General features: G+C 41.5%; 1 protein-coding gene across 1 annotated transcript in view; it reads right to left on the bottom strand.

Annotated features, from left to right (window-relative positions):
• Positions 1-542: 542 nt before the first annotated feature.
• vstm2b (V-set and transmembrane domain containing 2B) overlaps positions 543-18,084 on the bottom strand; it is a 29,453-nt gene continuing 11,911 nt past the window's right edge. The window contains exon 5 of the mRNA XM_034680562.1: positions 543-1,522. Within this exon, the coding sequence (XP_034536453.1) occupies positions 1,434-1,522 (89 nt within the window). The 3' untranslated portion in view covers positions 543-1,433. The remainder of the gene's footprint in view (positions 1,523-18,084) is intronic.

Here is an 18,084-nt window from a genome sequence, read left to right as displayed (position 1 = left end):
GGTCTGAGCAGCCTCACAGTGATGTGTTGGTCCTGGAAACCAATGCTTGTGCTGGATTAAGATGAGAGAAGTTTGAGTCCTGTCAGTAAGAGGGGACTGGATCTGATCCTTTGTTGATGTTGGGTCTTTGTTAATAATTTAACATAAAGCCTACACTACACCTGAGACAGAAAATACACATTCTAATTCGTGAAGCATATCCAAGTAGTTAAATGCAGCATCAACTGAACTGCAGACCAAACAGCATGTCTGTGCTCTGGTGCTGAGTGTATTTAAATTAGACATTTTACATGTACGCCTCTTTTTATGTAAATGAGCATTGCTGCAGGAAACATCTTCCACAAATACCGGAGCAGACAAGTGTAAGATGTTACCGTCTCTTTAAAGTTAGTGGTAACTAAGCTACAGTAAGGCCAGGTGCATTCAAACATTATTTACAAACATTCAATTCTCTAGTCGTGTTATAGGTGGATGACTTTTTTTATAGTCACCACTGACTGTGTGAGGACGATTGTGAAAGAAAGTATTACAACATGTTTGAAATGTACCTTTTATTACAAAAACAATAAAGTTCATCTGAGCTGCTGTGGGAAAGTTCTTTCTCATAGAAATCAAAGTCACCACAGCTTTAATAAAAATAAACATTATTGGAGGTGAAGAACAACAACGATGATCAGGTGTGCCTTATCTTCATAAAATATACCAGCTTATTTATCCTTGTTTACATGGAACACAGCTATGAGAACACAGGTGTGTGAGAGTGTGTGTATGAAGGAGGAGGTGGACATGGCGTATATACAGACTAACACAGTGGATGGATTGTAGCTCTGTATAAAGGAAATGTCTACAGAAAAGAACTGTCTAACAGTTTAAATCACCTCGCTCCACAGAGAAGAAACGACATGGAGGTCACATGACTTCCACAGAACAGCAACCAGTGTCTGTATGAGCAGCAGGACTCACACTGAGGTGACACGTAAAGAATTCACAGTGAAATGCTGCAGAAGAACGGTGAGTTTGTGGTTTCTGAGGAGGCTGTGCACGAAGCAGGTGCAGAGCTGTGGCTGCACTGTTTCTGCTGTGTGTGTGTGTGTGTGTGTGTGTGTGTGTGTGTGTGTGTGTGTGTGTGTGTGTCTGTGTGTGTGTGTGTGTGTGTGTGTGTGTGTGTGTGTGTGTGTGTGTGTGTGTGTGTGTGTGTGTGTGTGTGTGTGTGTGTGTGTCAGGACTGGTACTCCATCCTTTCTCCTCCACACACTCTGCTCTGCAGACAGTCCTGTAGCTCCCAGCTCTGTTAGCAGTGTAAGGGATCATCCATCTCTCTGAGACTCCCTGCAGTGATGTGGTTTACTGTTAGCCTTTGACTGCTGCTGCCGCTTTGTTTTTTGGTATAGAGTGACAGGATTGTAGGTGGACACACGTTTGGTTGAAGTCTTTCAGTGGGCCAACAGTAAGGGCAGGAGCTCATGCAGCAGTAGGACAATGATGCAGAAGAGGGGGTCCAGAGAGCTCATCACACAGCAGCCTGAGGAGACAGAGAGAAAGGAGGACGATGAGTAAAACAAATTCCAACTGTATTCTGTTAATCCCCACCATAGCCTGGGTAAATACTTGTTTCTGATTGGCTGCAGTGTGTTCATCAGTTACTGATTTCGTACACTTTGAAGGTAATTTGCTTAATAGCTACGATAATTCTCAATGTGTTTCATTCAGGACTATTTTAGTCAAAGCAATGTTTTTTTTGCAAGCAACAACATCTGTTATCTACTTTCATTTTCATTGTCTATTTTTAAACTGTCACTGCACTACCTGCACTGTGTACATAGGCTGTTTTCATATACTGTATTTTATTATATTTTATTGTATTTTATATTTAAATTTTAGATATTTAAAAGCTGGAAGAGAGAAACAGCATCTCGTTTTTCCTGTATGTCTCGTATATACAGTGAAAATTGACAATAAAAACCTTTGAATCTTGAATCATACTTCTTGTAGCATGCCTCTGTTCTTGGAGCTCCCTGCCCCTTCATTTGCCTATGTGGAATGCCAAAGCCTAAAGAGGGGAGAGCAGCCCTCCCCTCCCTTTCATGTGCATACAAGATAATTGAAGCAGAACAATGCAGACATCAGAGACAATACGTGGTAAAATATCTGGTAAAATCAGATACAGCATTTAAAGGAGGAAATGGGGTGGAGGTGGGTTGCAAGTTGCAGCAGAAAGAGTAGTCAGCCAAAGAAGCCACAGTAAGTATTGCAGATAATCACACTATCTGATCTGTAATAAATTGATTCTCTCGGTTGAAAAAAGTGAAGTTCTCCACCCCTGCCATAACAGTGAATGAGCTGAGCCAACAACAGCGAGGGAGTTCAGGAGGCGGAAGCACTTTCAGTACTAACACAGCTGCAAGTTGTTCTGTGTTTCTAACAGACACTCAGAGACAGCGACATGACGTCTACATGACACAGCCGTTTATCTGAATGGATCACAGCCTTCCAGCTGCGGTCTCAACTCTGCTCTCTGACTCCAGATAAAGACGATCTGATGTGTTTGTGTGTCTCACACAGACTGACACAGTTATTACAGCTCCAACAGCATTCAGCCCCCTTCCCTGTCACTGCTGCTGCTGCTGAGACATCATCCACTCTGTCAGCACTGCTTGGTTTGCATCACTGAAATTTCAGGCTGCATCACTTTGGAAAGAAAAACATGCAGACACATGCAGTGTGTTGTTCATGTACAAATATACATCTAACACTCGTAATTTATTGCGCTTTTTGTACTTCAAAACATCACACTGAGCGAGATAGCTGTTTGGAGCACAAACACAGCTAGCTGCTAATCAGTGCTAACATCTAAACGATGACAGACAGACAGACAGACAGACAGACAGACAGACAGACAGACAGACAGACAGACAGACAGACAGACAGACAGACAGACAGACCGTCCAGAGGTCAAAGCTAGGGTTGGTAGTCACGTAAAACTAGAATGAATTTGAATGTGGCATTTCCTCAGGACTCCCCCCCCTCCCCTCAGAGCTCCTCCAAAACGATGCCCCCTCTTACATGCATGAGTGCCACTGATTCGCGACCATGTGATCGTGACTGATTCAAAACCGGTCCTCAGCACATCGTTGGTGTTTTGCACTATGTCAACTCATGTCTCACTCAGCGGTAAGAAGACACCAAAACATTATCATAGTGAAAGTTAAAAACACAAACAAACATGAAATGTATGCTTTGCAGGAGGCGGGCAGAACAGCAGGATGGGATTTGATTGGTTTCATAATTTGGCTCCTGATGGCAGGGATTGGTTGGTGTTTTCCCAGGTTTACTCCGGCTGCTTTTTTTCACTCTTTTTTTAAAAACACATTAAGTATTGATTGCCATCGGGACATAAAGATCATTTTAACCAGTATAACAAAAATGTATCTAAATCTGAATACCAACCCCAGCTTTAAGTTCAGGGATTGAATTGGCTGATAGGACACCAAGTAGACAGTTGGCAGCTCCCACCTGTCAGTGAAAGAGGCCACGCCCCTAATCCATCCACCTTTATTCTTAACCTAATGTAAACAGGTGATTTGCATATACATTCAACCCGTACAGTAAGTCTATCTATTCATAAATGTTTGTTTGTTTTTTTCGTTAGTTTACCTGTATGAATATGTATATACATATCTATATGTCTATACACAGCTAATCTATGTTTAATGCCAGGTGCTGGCAACACTACTCTTGTTATAAAAATGTGAAAAATAAAATGTTCAAAAAAAAAAAAAAAATGAATAGATAAATGAGCTATAGAGACCATAACTGTTTTTGTACCAGGCTGAAAACATTTTAACATGAGACTGTATGGGGACTAACTCCCTGCAGCAGACAGCCTCTAGTAGACACTGGAAGAACTGCAGTTTTCAGCTTCTCGCTCAGCATTAGAGGTCTCTACTTGGTCCTTCTCATGCTCACACACTCTCTCAGATCAGAGTTATAGCAGTGAACTCATATTTTAGACTAAATTCATTATGAATCTTTGATATCTCTGAAGAGCAGCTCTCACTGATTTAGCTCTCCCTCGTCTCTGCGTCTCATGAGCTGTGATGAAGACAAATTAACTGGGAAAATATTTCAGCTGATTTGAAATGAGGTTTGAATAATTCTGCTGCATCAGATGAGCTCCGTGTTCTGTTTCTGCATGGACTGCTGTAATCACACTGATCACAGCTGAGTGCTTTCAGTGTTTGATCAGGACTGAAGGCTCCCACTCACACTCACAGGTATTCTAAAAGCATTACAAGAAGAACTTCAATCACAGCTGTCAGTTTCAATCAGAGCAACCAGAACAACACGCAGAGTCTCAACACTAAAGGGTTCAACAAGTAGAGATTTTGATGCTACGATTATAGTATGAGAAATAATCACTGTCCACGATTGTTAAGATTATTATACATTCATTCATTTCACATCCTTTTTGGAGGGTCCTCCCCCAGAGAGAACATTTAGTGAAAAACACTGCATATGTGTTCTGGTGTCCGCTATGCACCAGTTTATCATGAGGCTGCATTTAAAGAGAAGACTTATTTTAAAGGATTTATGCCTGCTGCTGCCTGGATGAATGTCATATTGTACAGGATTTAAAGTGCAATCATTCACATGTTAGTCTTTATGAAAGACATAGAGACAGTCTTCTGCACTTGGAAACATATTTTGTGAGTTTATCCATTATTGACTTTTGTCTTTTTAGATACCAGCCCCGGTTCAGGGATACAGATATTAATATGTCTGGCTACCTCACCTGATTGTTGCCTATTATAACTTATTATGACCTCCCACCTTGTGGCAGTAATTCATTTTTGTATTATTTTTATTATTTTATTTTCATTAGTCTTCCTCTACAATGTGTGTGCTTTTTGATAACACGCTGACACACAGTAACCAAGATGAAGAGGGAGAGAGAGAGGACATAGTGTGTGTGTGTGTGTGCGTGTGTGCGTGTGTTTGTGTGTGTGTGTGTGTGTGTGTGTGTGTTTGTGTGTGTGTGTGTGAGTGAGTGGGTGAGTGAGTGAGTGAGTGAGTGAGTGAGTGAGTGTGTGCAGCTATGGTGATCAGGCTGATGCAGCACACCTGTCTCATTAGCTCACCTACACTGAAGGAAGCTGCAGACCATGCAGCCGTTCATGGGAACACGTGGAGCCCCGTCTGGTGTCACATATTTCAAAGTTTATGAAAATATTTGCGCTTCCATGTGTCATTGAATTCACTAATCTTTCTGCTAAAGACATGTTAAACCAGCTGCTAATACCAGAGTCTCATAATTTATGAAATTCTTCTTTCAGGATGATATTATTTTATTATTATTATTAAATCTTTTTAAAACAGACACAAACATATCCTATCAGCTCAGAGTATTTTCGTTTTAACTATCTATTTATGCCGGCAGAGATTAAATGTGGCTCATTTACTTCTGTGACCTTTGAGGTAAATAAAAACAGGATGAGTAACGTCAGAGGCACTGACTTATTTTTGGAGGACCAACAAGACTAAAGGTTAATTTGGTAATTATAAAAAAAAAACTGGGCACAATTTATAACGTTTCTTCATCCTTCAGAGAACCTGGGACAAAAACTATATTTTTAAGTGTCTGCAGCAGATACACAGGCTGTAATGTCTGCAACAATCCTTGATAGATCAAAGTGTTTCCACTACAAGTTCTTGGTTTTGTCCCTGACAGTCTCAGGTTGGTATTCTAAGTGTCTGACAACATTACAGAAAGAATCCCTACCGAGATGAGGAAGATGATTTTAATTACAAACAGCTGTTACATCACTCTCTACACACACCACACTACACTGAGAAACAGGAGTTTAACCTCACAGAGCTCAGGACCTACTGCTCTACCTTGGTTTTTGGGGATCATTGAGTGGTTTGGACTCAAAAGAAAGAATATGTTGCAGCCATTATGGCCCTTTAAACTGCTGTTGGCTAAAATAATCTACTTGAGGGGTTCCAGCACATCTTTTAGATGTTAGTCATTTAGACTCCAGAATACCTTCAAAAATGGGCTCAGGTTAAAAACTCTTGAAATACCTTTGAACTAGACAGACCTTAAAGCAGGGCCAGGGGGATGACAGGACTACAGCGCACAGAGGCAGATGGATGGCCTCCAGAGAGGGACACAGAGTATGGTTTGTTTTCACAGTCAGTTGATGAATACTGAGCACAGAGATCAGAGAGTGGAGGATTAGTTTTATAGGCACATGATAGAACCTGAGACAGGTGCATGTTACACCTTAGTGTTCAGGGCTGTGACACTGATTAGAGCTGACATGTTCAGCTTTGTAAAGTTTCTCTCTCTGGGCCTGTCTGAGAGTAGAACCAAACAACATTCTCCAGATTTTCACCTTCTTTAAAAACTACTAGGGCTTTACTTTCCTAACATACTCAGGTTATGGCTCACATTATTCTCAGACTTCGTTTTTTTACTTTCTTATATTCAATGCAGCAGGATTACACTGATTAAAGCTCCTTATCAGGTTATTTAAATTTACGCATTGTGAAACACAGCCAGCAGCAGATGAATGATGGTTTCAGGTGGTAAATATGATCTAGTAATATTTTCTCCACCGTATCTTAATATTCCTGATTAATCACAGTGTTATCTCTGCATGATGAATGAATACTTGCACTGGTTAGTGTTGTGCATAAGGACAGTGAACCAGCTGCAGTCTGCTCACATCGACATAAGAACAGATTGATCTCCAACAGTTCAAACTCTGCCAGAGTTTGTAGCTGGACATCAGTCAGACAAGATTCTGCATGTCAGCAAAGACAGCCAAACACAGTGTCCTGCTGAGAATACACCTCTTCTGTTAGGCCTTCAAAGACTACAGCTCTATCCATGTTCAGTGTTGCATCCTTCGAAGGGCGCATATAAAGACAGCTCAAGTCACAGCGACGTGTTGAAGGCTGTCCTGTTTTAAAGGCTCCATCAAATGGGACCAAGTAAGGATGCATCAGATGCATCCTTTGTGGCCCAACATATCCCATGATTCTTAGCACACTAATATAAACAAGATCACAGACACCTAAGGGGGTGAGTAGTAATCTTTTTTGTCAGTTACTGCTTTCAGATAACAGCTGAAGATACGAATGTTAGGAGAGTTACAGGGCCTATAAACTTGAAGTAGTATTTAATAACTGGCAACATGATGTTAGTCATGTAAGTTATTTCAACCACAACCACAGTGACACTAAGTGACCCTAACACAGTGACGCTAACTCAGTGTAACTAACACAGTGACACTAACTCAGTGAAACTAACAGTGACGCTAACAAAGTGACACAGTGACACTAACACAGTGACATTAACATTGTGACACTAACAAAGTGAAACTAACACAGTGACACTAACAAAGTGAAACTAACACAGTGACACAGTGACACTAACACAGTGACACTAACACAGTGAAACTAACACAGTGACACTAACACAGTGAAACTAACACAGTGACACAGTGACACTAACACAGTGACACTAACACAGTGAAACTAACACAGTGACACTAACACAGTGAAACTAACACAGTGACACAGTGACACTAACACAGTGACACTAACTCAGTGACACTAACACAGTGACACTAACACAGTGAAACTAACACAGTGACACAGTGACACTAACACAGTGACACTAACACAGTGAAACTAACACAGTGACACAGTGACACTAACACAGTGAAACTAACACAGTGACACTAACAAAGTGACACAGTGACACTAACACAGTGATATTAACACAGTGACGTTGACACAGTGACACTAACACAGTGACGCTAACATAGTGACACTAACATAGTGACACTAACACAGTGACGCTGACACAGTGACACTTACATATAGACACTAACACAGTGACGCTGACACAGTGACACTAACATAGTGACACTAACATAATGACACTAACAGAGTGACGCTGACACAGTGACACTAACATAGTGACACCAACATAGTGACACTAACATAGTGACACCAACATCGTGACACTAACACAGTGACACTAACATAGTGACACCAACATCGTGACACTAACACAGTGACACTAACATAGTGACATTGACACAGTGACACTAACACAGTGACACTAACACAGTGACGCTGACACAGTGACACTAACACAGTGACACTAACACAGTGACACTAACACAGTGACACTAACACAGTGACGCTAACAAAGTGACACAATGACACTAAAATAATGATACTAACACTGACACTAACACAGTGACACTAACACAGTTACACTAACACAGTGACACTAACACAGTGACAAAGTGACACTAACACAGTGACACAGTGACACTAACAAAGTGACATTGATACAGTGACGCTGACACAGTGACACTAACACAGTGACACTAACACAGTGACACTAACACAGTGACACTAACACGGTGACGCTAACAAAGTGACACAATGACACTAACATAATACTAACACTGTGACACTAACACAGTGACACTAACACAGTGACACTAACAAAGTGACACTGTGACACTAACACAGTGACACTAACACAGTGACACTAACAAAGTGACACAATGACACTAACATAATGATACTCACACTGTGACACTAACCCAGTGACACTAACACAGTGACACTAACAAAGTGACACTGATACAATGAAGCTGATACAGTGACACTGATACTGATAAAGACAGTGAAACTATCACATTGGCCATTGTTACATGATGTTTTTTAAGTCAGAATTAAATAATTCGGAATTTAAGTATTCTCCTTCGTGTTTTTTAACTGTGTTTCTAAATTAAACTTCTATCATACTTTTACAGCAAAGCAGAAAGAGCAGATGTATAACATTTTCTCCACATCACCTGGAGGTATGTCTGCTGCTCTGCATGCAAAATTAAACCAGTAGCTCACTGTTTTTAATGCAAACTTACAAAAATCAACAATAAAAGTAGTAAGCTAAACGTTGTAGTGAGTGAAACATGCAATAGTTCTCATAAACATAGGGAATAAAGGTTTATGGATCCAGTGATCTCACCTGGAACAGACTGAACTCCCCGACGGAAGCCTGGACTGTGCCGGTGTTATAAAGTTAGTGTCGGTCTGCTGCTGCTATTTCCTGTTTGAATTTCAAATTAAGAGCCCCTTAATTGAACGAACATGGTACAATCAGATATAAGGTTTTGGTTTTGTTTTTCCGCTTGATCATAAAGCGGCGGGTAGCGACATTGATTGACAGCATGAAGATCCAATGAAATTTGGGGGGGCACATGGGGGGGGGGGGGGGGGGGGGGCAATCAGATTGGCCCCCCGTGTGCCCCCACGGAAGATACGCCACTGGAACAAACTTGTGGTTATCAGCTCTGCTTCAAGGACAGCTGCAGGCCGAGAGGCAACATGCACACACATTTCCTTGTCACAATGCAGTATAGTAAGACTGTCTGAAGATGTGTATCGATTGAGGTATGCATGTTGGAGACTAGAGCCAATACAGAGACTGCTGCGTAAAACACCCAACTTAAAGGTCAATAGGAGTTGGCTGCATACAACATGTGACCAGAACAAATGCTTTCTGAGACCTGAACGAATTCTCCGGTGTTCATTCTCGAGCTGTCAACAAAAGAATCTTGTTGTGTTCATGTCTTTGTTTGTCTTTTGATTTACGAATAAATTAAAGTGATTTAAAAAAAATCACTTTAATTTGTTGTTTTCGTCACCATGGTAACCAAGAAGTTCTTTTGCATGAACCATCACTATGCCGACATGTGGTCTGTCAGCATAGTGATGTCACTACAATATCACAACTATGATGTCACAAAGAGGGCGGAGAACTTCTGCACCAACACTACAGGCTGATCATGCAACACTCCAGGCTGATCTAAACTCTATCACACACACACACACAGAAAAAGAGAGCTACGTCAGCACGACAAAGACTTCACTTCAAGATGGAACAGAACAGATCCTTGTCAAACTCATCGATCAACAGCATCGACATCAAGCAACTTATCAAGCTCCCCAGTGACTACTATTTCCTGAGGAAGCTGGGACAAGGTGACTTCGGGGTGGTGCTGGAGTGTGTAAAATTTAGCACCAACGAGATTGTAGCTGTGAAGGTCCAAGAACGTGACAAATTCTATTATAATGAACTAAACATGTTGCGGTACCTCAAGAAGAAAAACACGGACTCGAGGCACATTGTACGGTTCATTGATCATTTCCAGTGACACATTACAGTGACACTAACAAAGTGACACTTACAGTGACACAGTGACACTGACACAGTGAAACTAACAAAGTGACACTAACAGTGACACAGTGACACTGACACAGTGACACTAACAAAGTGACACTTACAGTGACACTGATACAGTGAAACAGTGAAACTAAAACAGTGACACTAACACTGACACAGTGACACTAACACTGACACAGTGACACTGACACAGTGACACTGACACAGTGACACTAACACTGACACAGTGACACTGACACAGTGACACTGATACAGTGACAGTAACACTGACAAAGTGACACTGATACAGTGACACTGATACAGTGACACAGTGACACAGTGACACTGACAAAGTGACACTAACACAGTGAAACTAACAAAGTGACACTAACAGTGACACTGACACAGTGATACTAACACAGTGACATTGACACAGTATCACTGATACAGTGACACTGACATAGTGACACTGACACAGTAACACTAACATGTCCACTCTTACCTGAACCTGTTCTGTTTCTATAATCAGTCTAACAGCCTTTGATGTCAGTTTACTCTGTTTATGAACCCTTTCCTATATCTGCTGCTTAAACTTTACACACCTATCTTTTAGAGATCTCCCCTTTCATTTCCTTCTCTTTTTTGGGTCTGAAAGAGTCTTCGAGTTCATCATCACATTCTCAGCCAGTTACTGGTTGGCTCTCTGAGCTTCATCTCTCCTCCAATATCTAAAATGTACAAGAGTCTTGCTTCGACTTGAGCTGTACTAAAAGTGTACTTTCTTATCTGTCATTATGTTTCCAGAGGGTTGACAGAAGTAAGTTAAAAAGCATAATTCACAGATCATTGTATATTCTTTTATATGCAAAACATTAGACAACCGCTCTGATTTTCACTGTAATGTCCAAAATGCTCTGATGGGGTGATGTGACAGATATGACAAACTACAGGAGTAGATAGTAAAGCTACACCAGAGTCAGGTCAGCAGGCTGAGTGTGTTGGTTTCAGCATGACCTGAACAAAAAGACGGCTTGATTTCTGCTGCAGTCCAGAAGAAAAAAAAGATCAGATTTATAAACTGGAATAAAAATGCATCTGAGCAAAGAGGACAACACGGGATGATCCAGATTAAGACCAGAGGAAAGTATTGTTGTGTGCTGCAGCAGGAAGTGAGGTCACCATGATGTCAGTGACACACACTCTGCTGTTTTTTCTCTCATCAAACTGCATCATATTAAATGTCTGAGGATGTGCATCATTTACTGTACCGCTCAATCTGTTTAAAGACTGCAGAGTCACATGTACAGCCTCAGATAATCCCGTCAGTCAGATTACAGATGTTACAAACAGCATTACACAGTCCAGCATGAATTAACCTTTTAGAATAAGGTCAGAAATCTTCGCCTTTGCTGCTTTTATGCTGCAGTGTCCTCACTCACAGTCTGGTAGATCAATCAGTGGTTAATCTCAGTGTGACATCATGACCTGGTCTGCTCTTCACTCCGACCTCTACATGAAGCCTGCTGTGCTGCTGTGTGTGTCACTCTGACTCATTCACTTTTCAATGTTTACACTCACCAGAGATTCACCAGTTTTTTACTCTTAGTCATTTAAAGGGACGTCAGCTCTCTGTGCGGCTGACGTGTATGGATAAAAAACAGAGTGGAATGTTTCCTGATTATAGGGGAGCTTTTTAATCCAGCTGACATGCTGATGTGAATCTGGATGATCCTTCGTTAACTGCTTCATGAAATGGATTCAACTGAATTAGCATCACGGCACTCTGAACACAGCTCGTGTTTATTCCTGGAGTATTCTAAGATAAAAATGTCATGTGAACTTGCAGCACTTAAACTGCTGAAATATCTTCAATCATCGAATCAGCAGGCATGCTGCAAATGTCTGCAAGTAGTTCCTTTAAAAGAGTTAGATTTTACTTCCCCCACCTATGCTGTGTTATTTCACTGTTTCCAGGGATCTTCGAAAGCCTCCCTTTAAAACATCTTTAATCACTGCAGTGAAACAGCTTTGTCACTGTGTGATTGATCCATGTGGAATCGTATACTAACCCAGGCCCTGACACAGCTGCAGTGTCTCACACCTGAGGACAAAGAAATCAAGGAGCTCGCACCCTAAATTGGACATGATAAAAATTTGGATTAACTCAACAAATGCTGATAATGTGCCACTGTCAGAAGCATGGCTCACTGAATCTGTGTCTGATAGTTATTTACATGAATGGTTTTCATGATCCTCGAAGGAAAAGGTGGCCGGGTGGCAGTTCACATCAAACGCAACTTTGGGGTTCAGTGAGTGCTCAATGAGTCTGTTATTAAAGAGTTGTTAGCTCTTAAGTGTAGCTTAATAGTTTGCTTGAAAGAGACCATGCATAATACGACTCTAGAGTCAGAGTTAGATATAAAGCTAGTTCACATCTGTGATCTCTGTGCAGGAAGATCCAAGAACATACAATACAAAGAATTCAAAAAGATAGTATTCAAAAACACATGACCTTCACAAAAGGTACATCTCATAAAATAACATATTTTAAAACTAAATAATCTTTAGGATTGTTGTATACAGAGTAGGGCTGTAACTGTTAATACGTTGATAGTAATGCGATCAAGATCTAAAATTATTGCGTTCATTTTCTAAGTAATCAAAGAATCGCATACTGATTCTTTAATAGCATAACTTCTCTGTCTCACTTTAATGTTACACTTCCACAAAGCCACGACATCAAGTTCAGACCCAGCCTGCAGCCCGTTTCTATGAGTCAGGTCGATTAAAAAGTTTACAATTTGGCACTTGGATTGATTTGTTTTGCTGTACCTGAATCCACAGATAAAACCAGGGGCAGATAAAACAACATAAAGACTAAAAACACCAGGTTCCAAAACTAAAACAATCTGTAAGTCTCCTGCTCTCAGTCAAAACATGAAACATGTTCTCAGACAGACCACAGAAAGGGCACTCATTTAAAACGGCAGGACTGATGACATATAAAAACATGTTGTAGGTGATAGCACCGTGTTCTATCCTCCACTAAAGGTCACCAGTCATTTTTTTTACAAGTGGTTTATACAGAGTCCTTCACTGGGTGTTTGTCTGTAAGTCCACACTGAGGGAGCTCCGCCATACAAGCTCTTTTTACATACAGTTTTCACACAGTTCATGTTAAGTGTCTTTTTGTCAACACCCTGCAGGTTTCATTTTTCATTTTTTTAAACAATCGGCAGGGAAATACTGAGCTATGTGAACCCAGGGCTCAGGCTGAGGCCAGGGAAAGAGTCCATTGGGTGAGGTTAAACCCCTCCCTCACTTTACTGATGAAGGAGGCACCTCTCTTTAGGACAGTCTCTGGCTGTTTTCGAAACCGCCTACTATACAAGCAGTATGTACTGATTTAGCCAAATTCAGTATGTAGTATGCAGTATGTGAACAAGAGCAAAATCTGCAGTATGCCAAAACTCCCCGGATGCCTACTGATTCTGGAAAATTTCTCAGTATGCATCAGATCAGTCTGCCTCGCGTACCGTTTCCAACAATGCACAGCGCTGGTTCTGCTTTTTTTTGTTGCTTTTTTTTTTGATGGGGGGAACGCAATTTTTAGGTGCTGTGGAAGTTATCAAATTACATATAAACCACTTCCAAACTTTTGAAATCATCAGTGGATGCTAAAGAGCAGTCTCTCTATCAGCTTGGCCGTTGTTTACTTCCGCTTTCCAAAACCGGAAATCCAGTGACGTCTGGCTCAGCATACTGCAGAACAGATCAAACAGAGCAGCCATTCTACATACTAAATTCAAACGCAGTATGTAGTAGGCAGTACCTACTGTCTAGTACATTCGTAAGTAGTATGTAGCAGGCCGTTTCGAAAACAGCCTCTGTCTCTAGAGCTCCAGGCTTCTCTGCACCAACCAGACAGACCACACCCCCACAGCCTGGGCATCAGTGAGGGAGGCCTTGCTGTGTCTACTAGCTTCTTTAACAGCGCCCGCATCAGTCCTGGTTCAGAGCTGCAACACACATCCAGTCAGGCACCACAAATGAATGGCTCCATTACCAAACAGTGCAGAGGGTTACATTTCTGGGTTTTCTTCCAGTCAAACGAAGCACATGATTTAAAAACACCCTGATAAATTTTAAGTAACCCACTTAACTTTAAAACATTTAAATTAAAAACAGAGCAGCATCCAGCCCCAGGTTATTAGGACGTCTGAGTATACAGCTGGTCACATCCCTCTACACTAAAGCAGGAGGTCCTGTAAGGTACCTCTGAACAAACTGTACCCTGAAGGTGGCCGTTCTGCTGGCCAGGTGGACAAGGCCCTGGCAGAACACACTGTGGCATCCAATGCATCCTATCCCAGGAAAAAATGGATGTTACTCTGAATCTGAGATAACAGACCTGACAGTGGGTCCAAGCAGGCCAGTCTTTCAGGGAGAACCGGGAGGCCTTCTCACCACTCATCAATAGCCAGAGTCTCACTTTTTCCCCAGTTCAAACTTGCAGCAGACCTAGCAGAAACAATACTTGGTACTAGCTAATGTTGACATCTTTCTGATTTTTAATAAAACAACAACATCACCAGCATAGGCCGATAGAGCCAGACTGCTATTAAAATCAGGTAAAACTACTCCATGAACACCTGAGCGTAACTTTTGGAGGAGGGGTTCCAAGGAGAGTGCATAAAGCATCCCAGACAGTGCACAGCCCTGCCTAACACCTCTATGCACCCTAAAAGGAGCACACAAGCTACCATTAATCTTCAGCACTCTCAAAGTCACTCTACAACACCTGGATCTTAGCAAAGAGACCATGGCCGAACATGGTTTCCCGGAGGAAGCAGTGCTCGATGTGGTCAAATACTTGTTCACTAACACTAATACTTGAGGTAGTACAATTTTGCATTCAGATTTTTATAATGTCCTATTTTTTATTCTAGTTGTATTCATATTTTTTATATACATATATATGTATTCTTATTTATTTCTATATTTTTTTTCTGTATTGTTAAAATATTCTTGTGTGGAAAATATTACAGTAAAGTTATTTTGAGTGGAAGTTATCTGTGGCCTGCGTAGTTTTTATAGTGCCACAAAGTTTTTTAGGTGAGGGAAAATTCAAAAAAGTGACCTTACTGTCGAAGCATGGGGATATGACACCATCTTATGGAATGTTTACAATGCCAAATGAAATTATAATCAATATTTCAGAATAATTCCCATCAATAGAGTATATATTGGTTGGATGTGTGGGTTTGAATTATTCTGATCCAAATCTTATCTTATAACTGCTACCAGTGATTGTTTCCATGATAAAAACGAGTTACCCCTGGCTGAATTCAAAAAAATTAATAAATATAACAATGAGCCAAAGAACCAGTCTTTTGAACGGCTCTTTGAAAGGAACGGCTCCTTAAGATCCGGTTCCCTTCAAAGAGTCATAAATCACATCTATTGTGTGTGCAAATAGTGCAAAACAAATGGGCTTTCTGATAGCAAAGTGAAATCCTGAAAAAATAACAAGTAGAGTGTACAATTAAATCGAGATGAGTGTGAGGGCCGGAGTCTTTCAAAATTGGCTAAATTACCTGGCAGGTCTGACCCCGTCTGCTTAAAACTGTGACCTAGCTTGCGTGCTGTTTCTCCCTGCTGTTTCTCATTAAATGGTCCAAGCTGACGGGCATCCGTTGTTGCTAGTACAATTACTAGTGAGTGACATAAAACTCATACAACCCCACTTAAAAAAAACTGGAATATCTCTTTAAGATTGAACAACCTTCCCTTAACAGAGGTAATGGCCTATGGCCATACTTATCTCATCATACCTTGCTGTTCTGAATTCTCGATCTAAACAAATATGGCCAGATTCACACCAGAGATCATGTGACCTCAACGACCCACAGACAACCGAAGACATTAAAGACTCTCAGGAGCTAGGCTAACGACTCTACTAATGACCCCATGTGAGTAACTTTAGCATACCAACGACTCTTAGAGGCTTATACTTACTAGCTTCGTCCCCAGTCTGTTCAGAACTAAAGAAGACTTTCGGAGGAGAGGTGAAACGTCTTTAAGAATTTCTACCAAGTCCAGTTTCCTTTTTGGATCAAGCTTTGAACATAAAGGACTGTGTAATTAACCTTTAGTCATGTAGGTTTGTTACATATTTTTGTCCCCTGTGACTCATTTATTGTACTGTGGATGTCACTGTGCAGCTTTAATATGAGGCAAAGTCATGGAGCATGATTCAGGGCCGTGATGGACGAGGAACCTCTGAATGAGAGAGCTTTTTATCTGCTGCTCCACTCGTCCTCTAGAGTGAAACCAACAGATGTGAGTTACATAACCAGACTGTGAACACACCACATCAACACCACTCCTCTGTCCATCATAAAATGCAGGAAGAAGAAATCTGTGTGCAGCATCAGCTGTTCATCACAACACCTTCAAGAAGACAGACTGCAGGGAAAATCATAACACCTTCATGAGGACAGACTGCAGGGACATTATAACACCTTCATGAAGACAGACTAAAGGACAACACAGCGCCTTCATGAAGACAGACTGCAGGGACATCACAACACCTTCAAGAAGACACACTGCAGGGAAAATCATAACACCTTCATGAGGACAGACTGCAGGGACATTATAGACTAAAGGACAACACAGCGCCTTCATGAAGACAGACTGCAGGGACTTCATAACACCTTCATGAAGACAGACTGCAGGGACATCACAACACATTCATGAAGACAGACTAAAGGACAACACAGCGCCTTCATGAAGACAGACTGCAGGGACATCACAACACCTTCAAGAAGACACACTGCAGGGAAAATCATAACACCTTCATGAGGACAGACTGCAGGGACATTATAGACTAAAGGACAACACAGCGCCTTCATGAAGACAGACTGCAGGGACTTCATAACACCTTCATGAAGACAGACTGCAGGGACATCACAACACATTCAAGAAGACAAACTGCAGGGACATTATAACACCTTCATGAAGACAGACTGCAGGGAAAATCATAACACCTTCATGAGGACAGACTGCAGGGACATTATAACACCTTCATGAAGACAGACTAAAGGACAACACAGCGCCTTCATGAAGAAAGACTGCAGGGACCTCATAATACCTTCATGAAGACAGACTGCAGGGACATCATAATACCTTTATGAAGACAGACTGCAGGGACATCATAATACCTTTATGAAGACAGACTGCAGGGACATCGTAACACCTTCATGAAGACACACTGCAGGGACATCCTAACACCTTCATGAAGCCAGACTGAAGGGACATCATAACACCTTCATGAAGACAGACTGCAGGGACATCACAACACCTTCATGAAGACAGACTGCAGGGACATCACAGCGCCTTCATTAGGACAGACTTTAGGACACCACAACTCCTTCATGAGGACAGACTGCAGGACGTTTTACAAAGTGGCCGGCTCCACTCGGTATCTAACGTCTCCCTGCAGCAGCATTTCTCTACACAGAGCACAAGAGCTGCTCCTCATTACTCCTATGATGCTGGCAGCACATGCAGCTGTATGAAGATAGACTCACTCTCCTGATGAACCTGAACTCTGTGTCTGAAGGTGATGACTCACTCTCCACAGAACACACCAGATTGTCTCATCAGACCCCCTTCTACTAACATCACACACACACACACACACACACACACACACACACACACACACACACACACACACACACATACACACACACACACACACTCCTCCCATGATTGGCTTTATCAGAAACAAACAGTAGATCTACTGCACTCAGGGATGCTGC

The sequence above is a fragment of the Notolabrus celidotus genome, chromosome 3, assembly GCF_009762535.1.
Source record: "Notolabrus celidotus isolate fNotCel1 chromosome 3, fNotCel1.pri, whole genome shotgun sequence".
NCBI classification, from domain to species: domain Eukaryota; kingdom Metazoa; phylum Chordata; class Actinopteri; order Labriformes; family Labridae; genus Notolabrus; species Notolabrus celidotus.
Note: the sequence above shows the minus strand (reverse complement) of the source record. Positions and strands in the feature narration are given on the sequence as shown.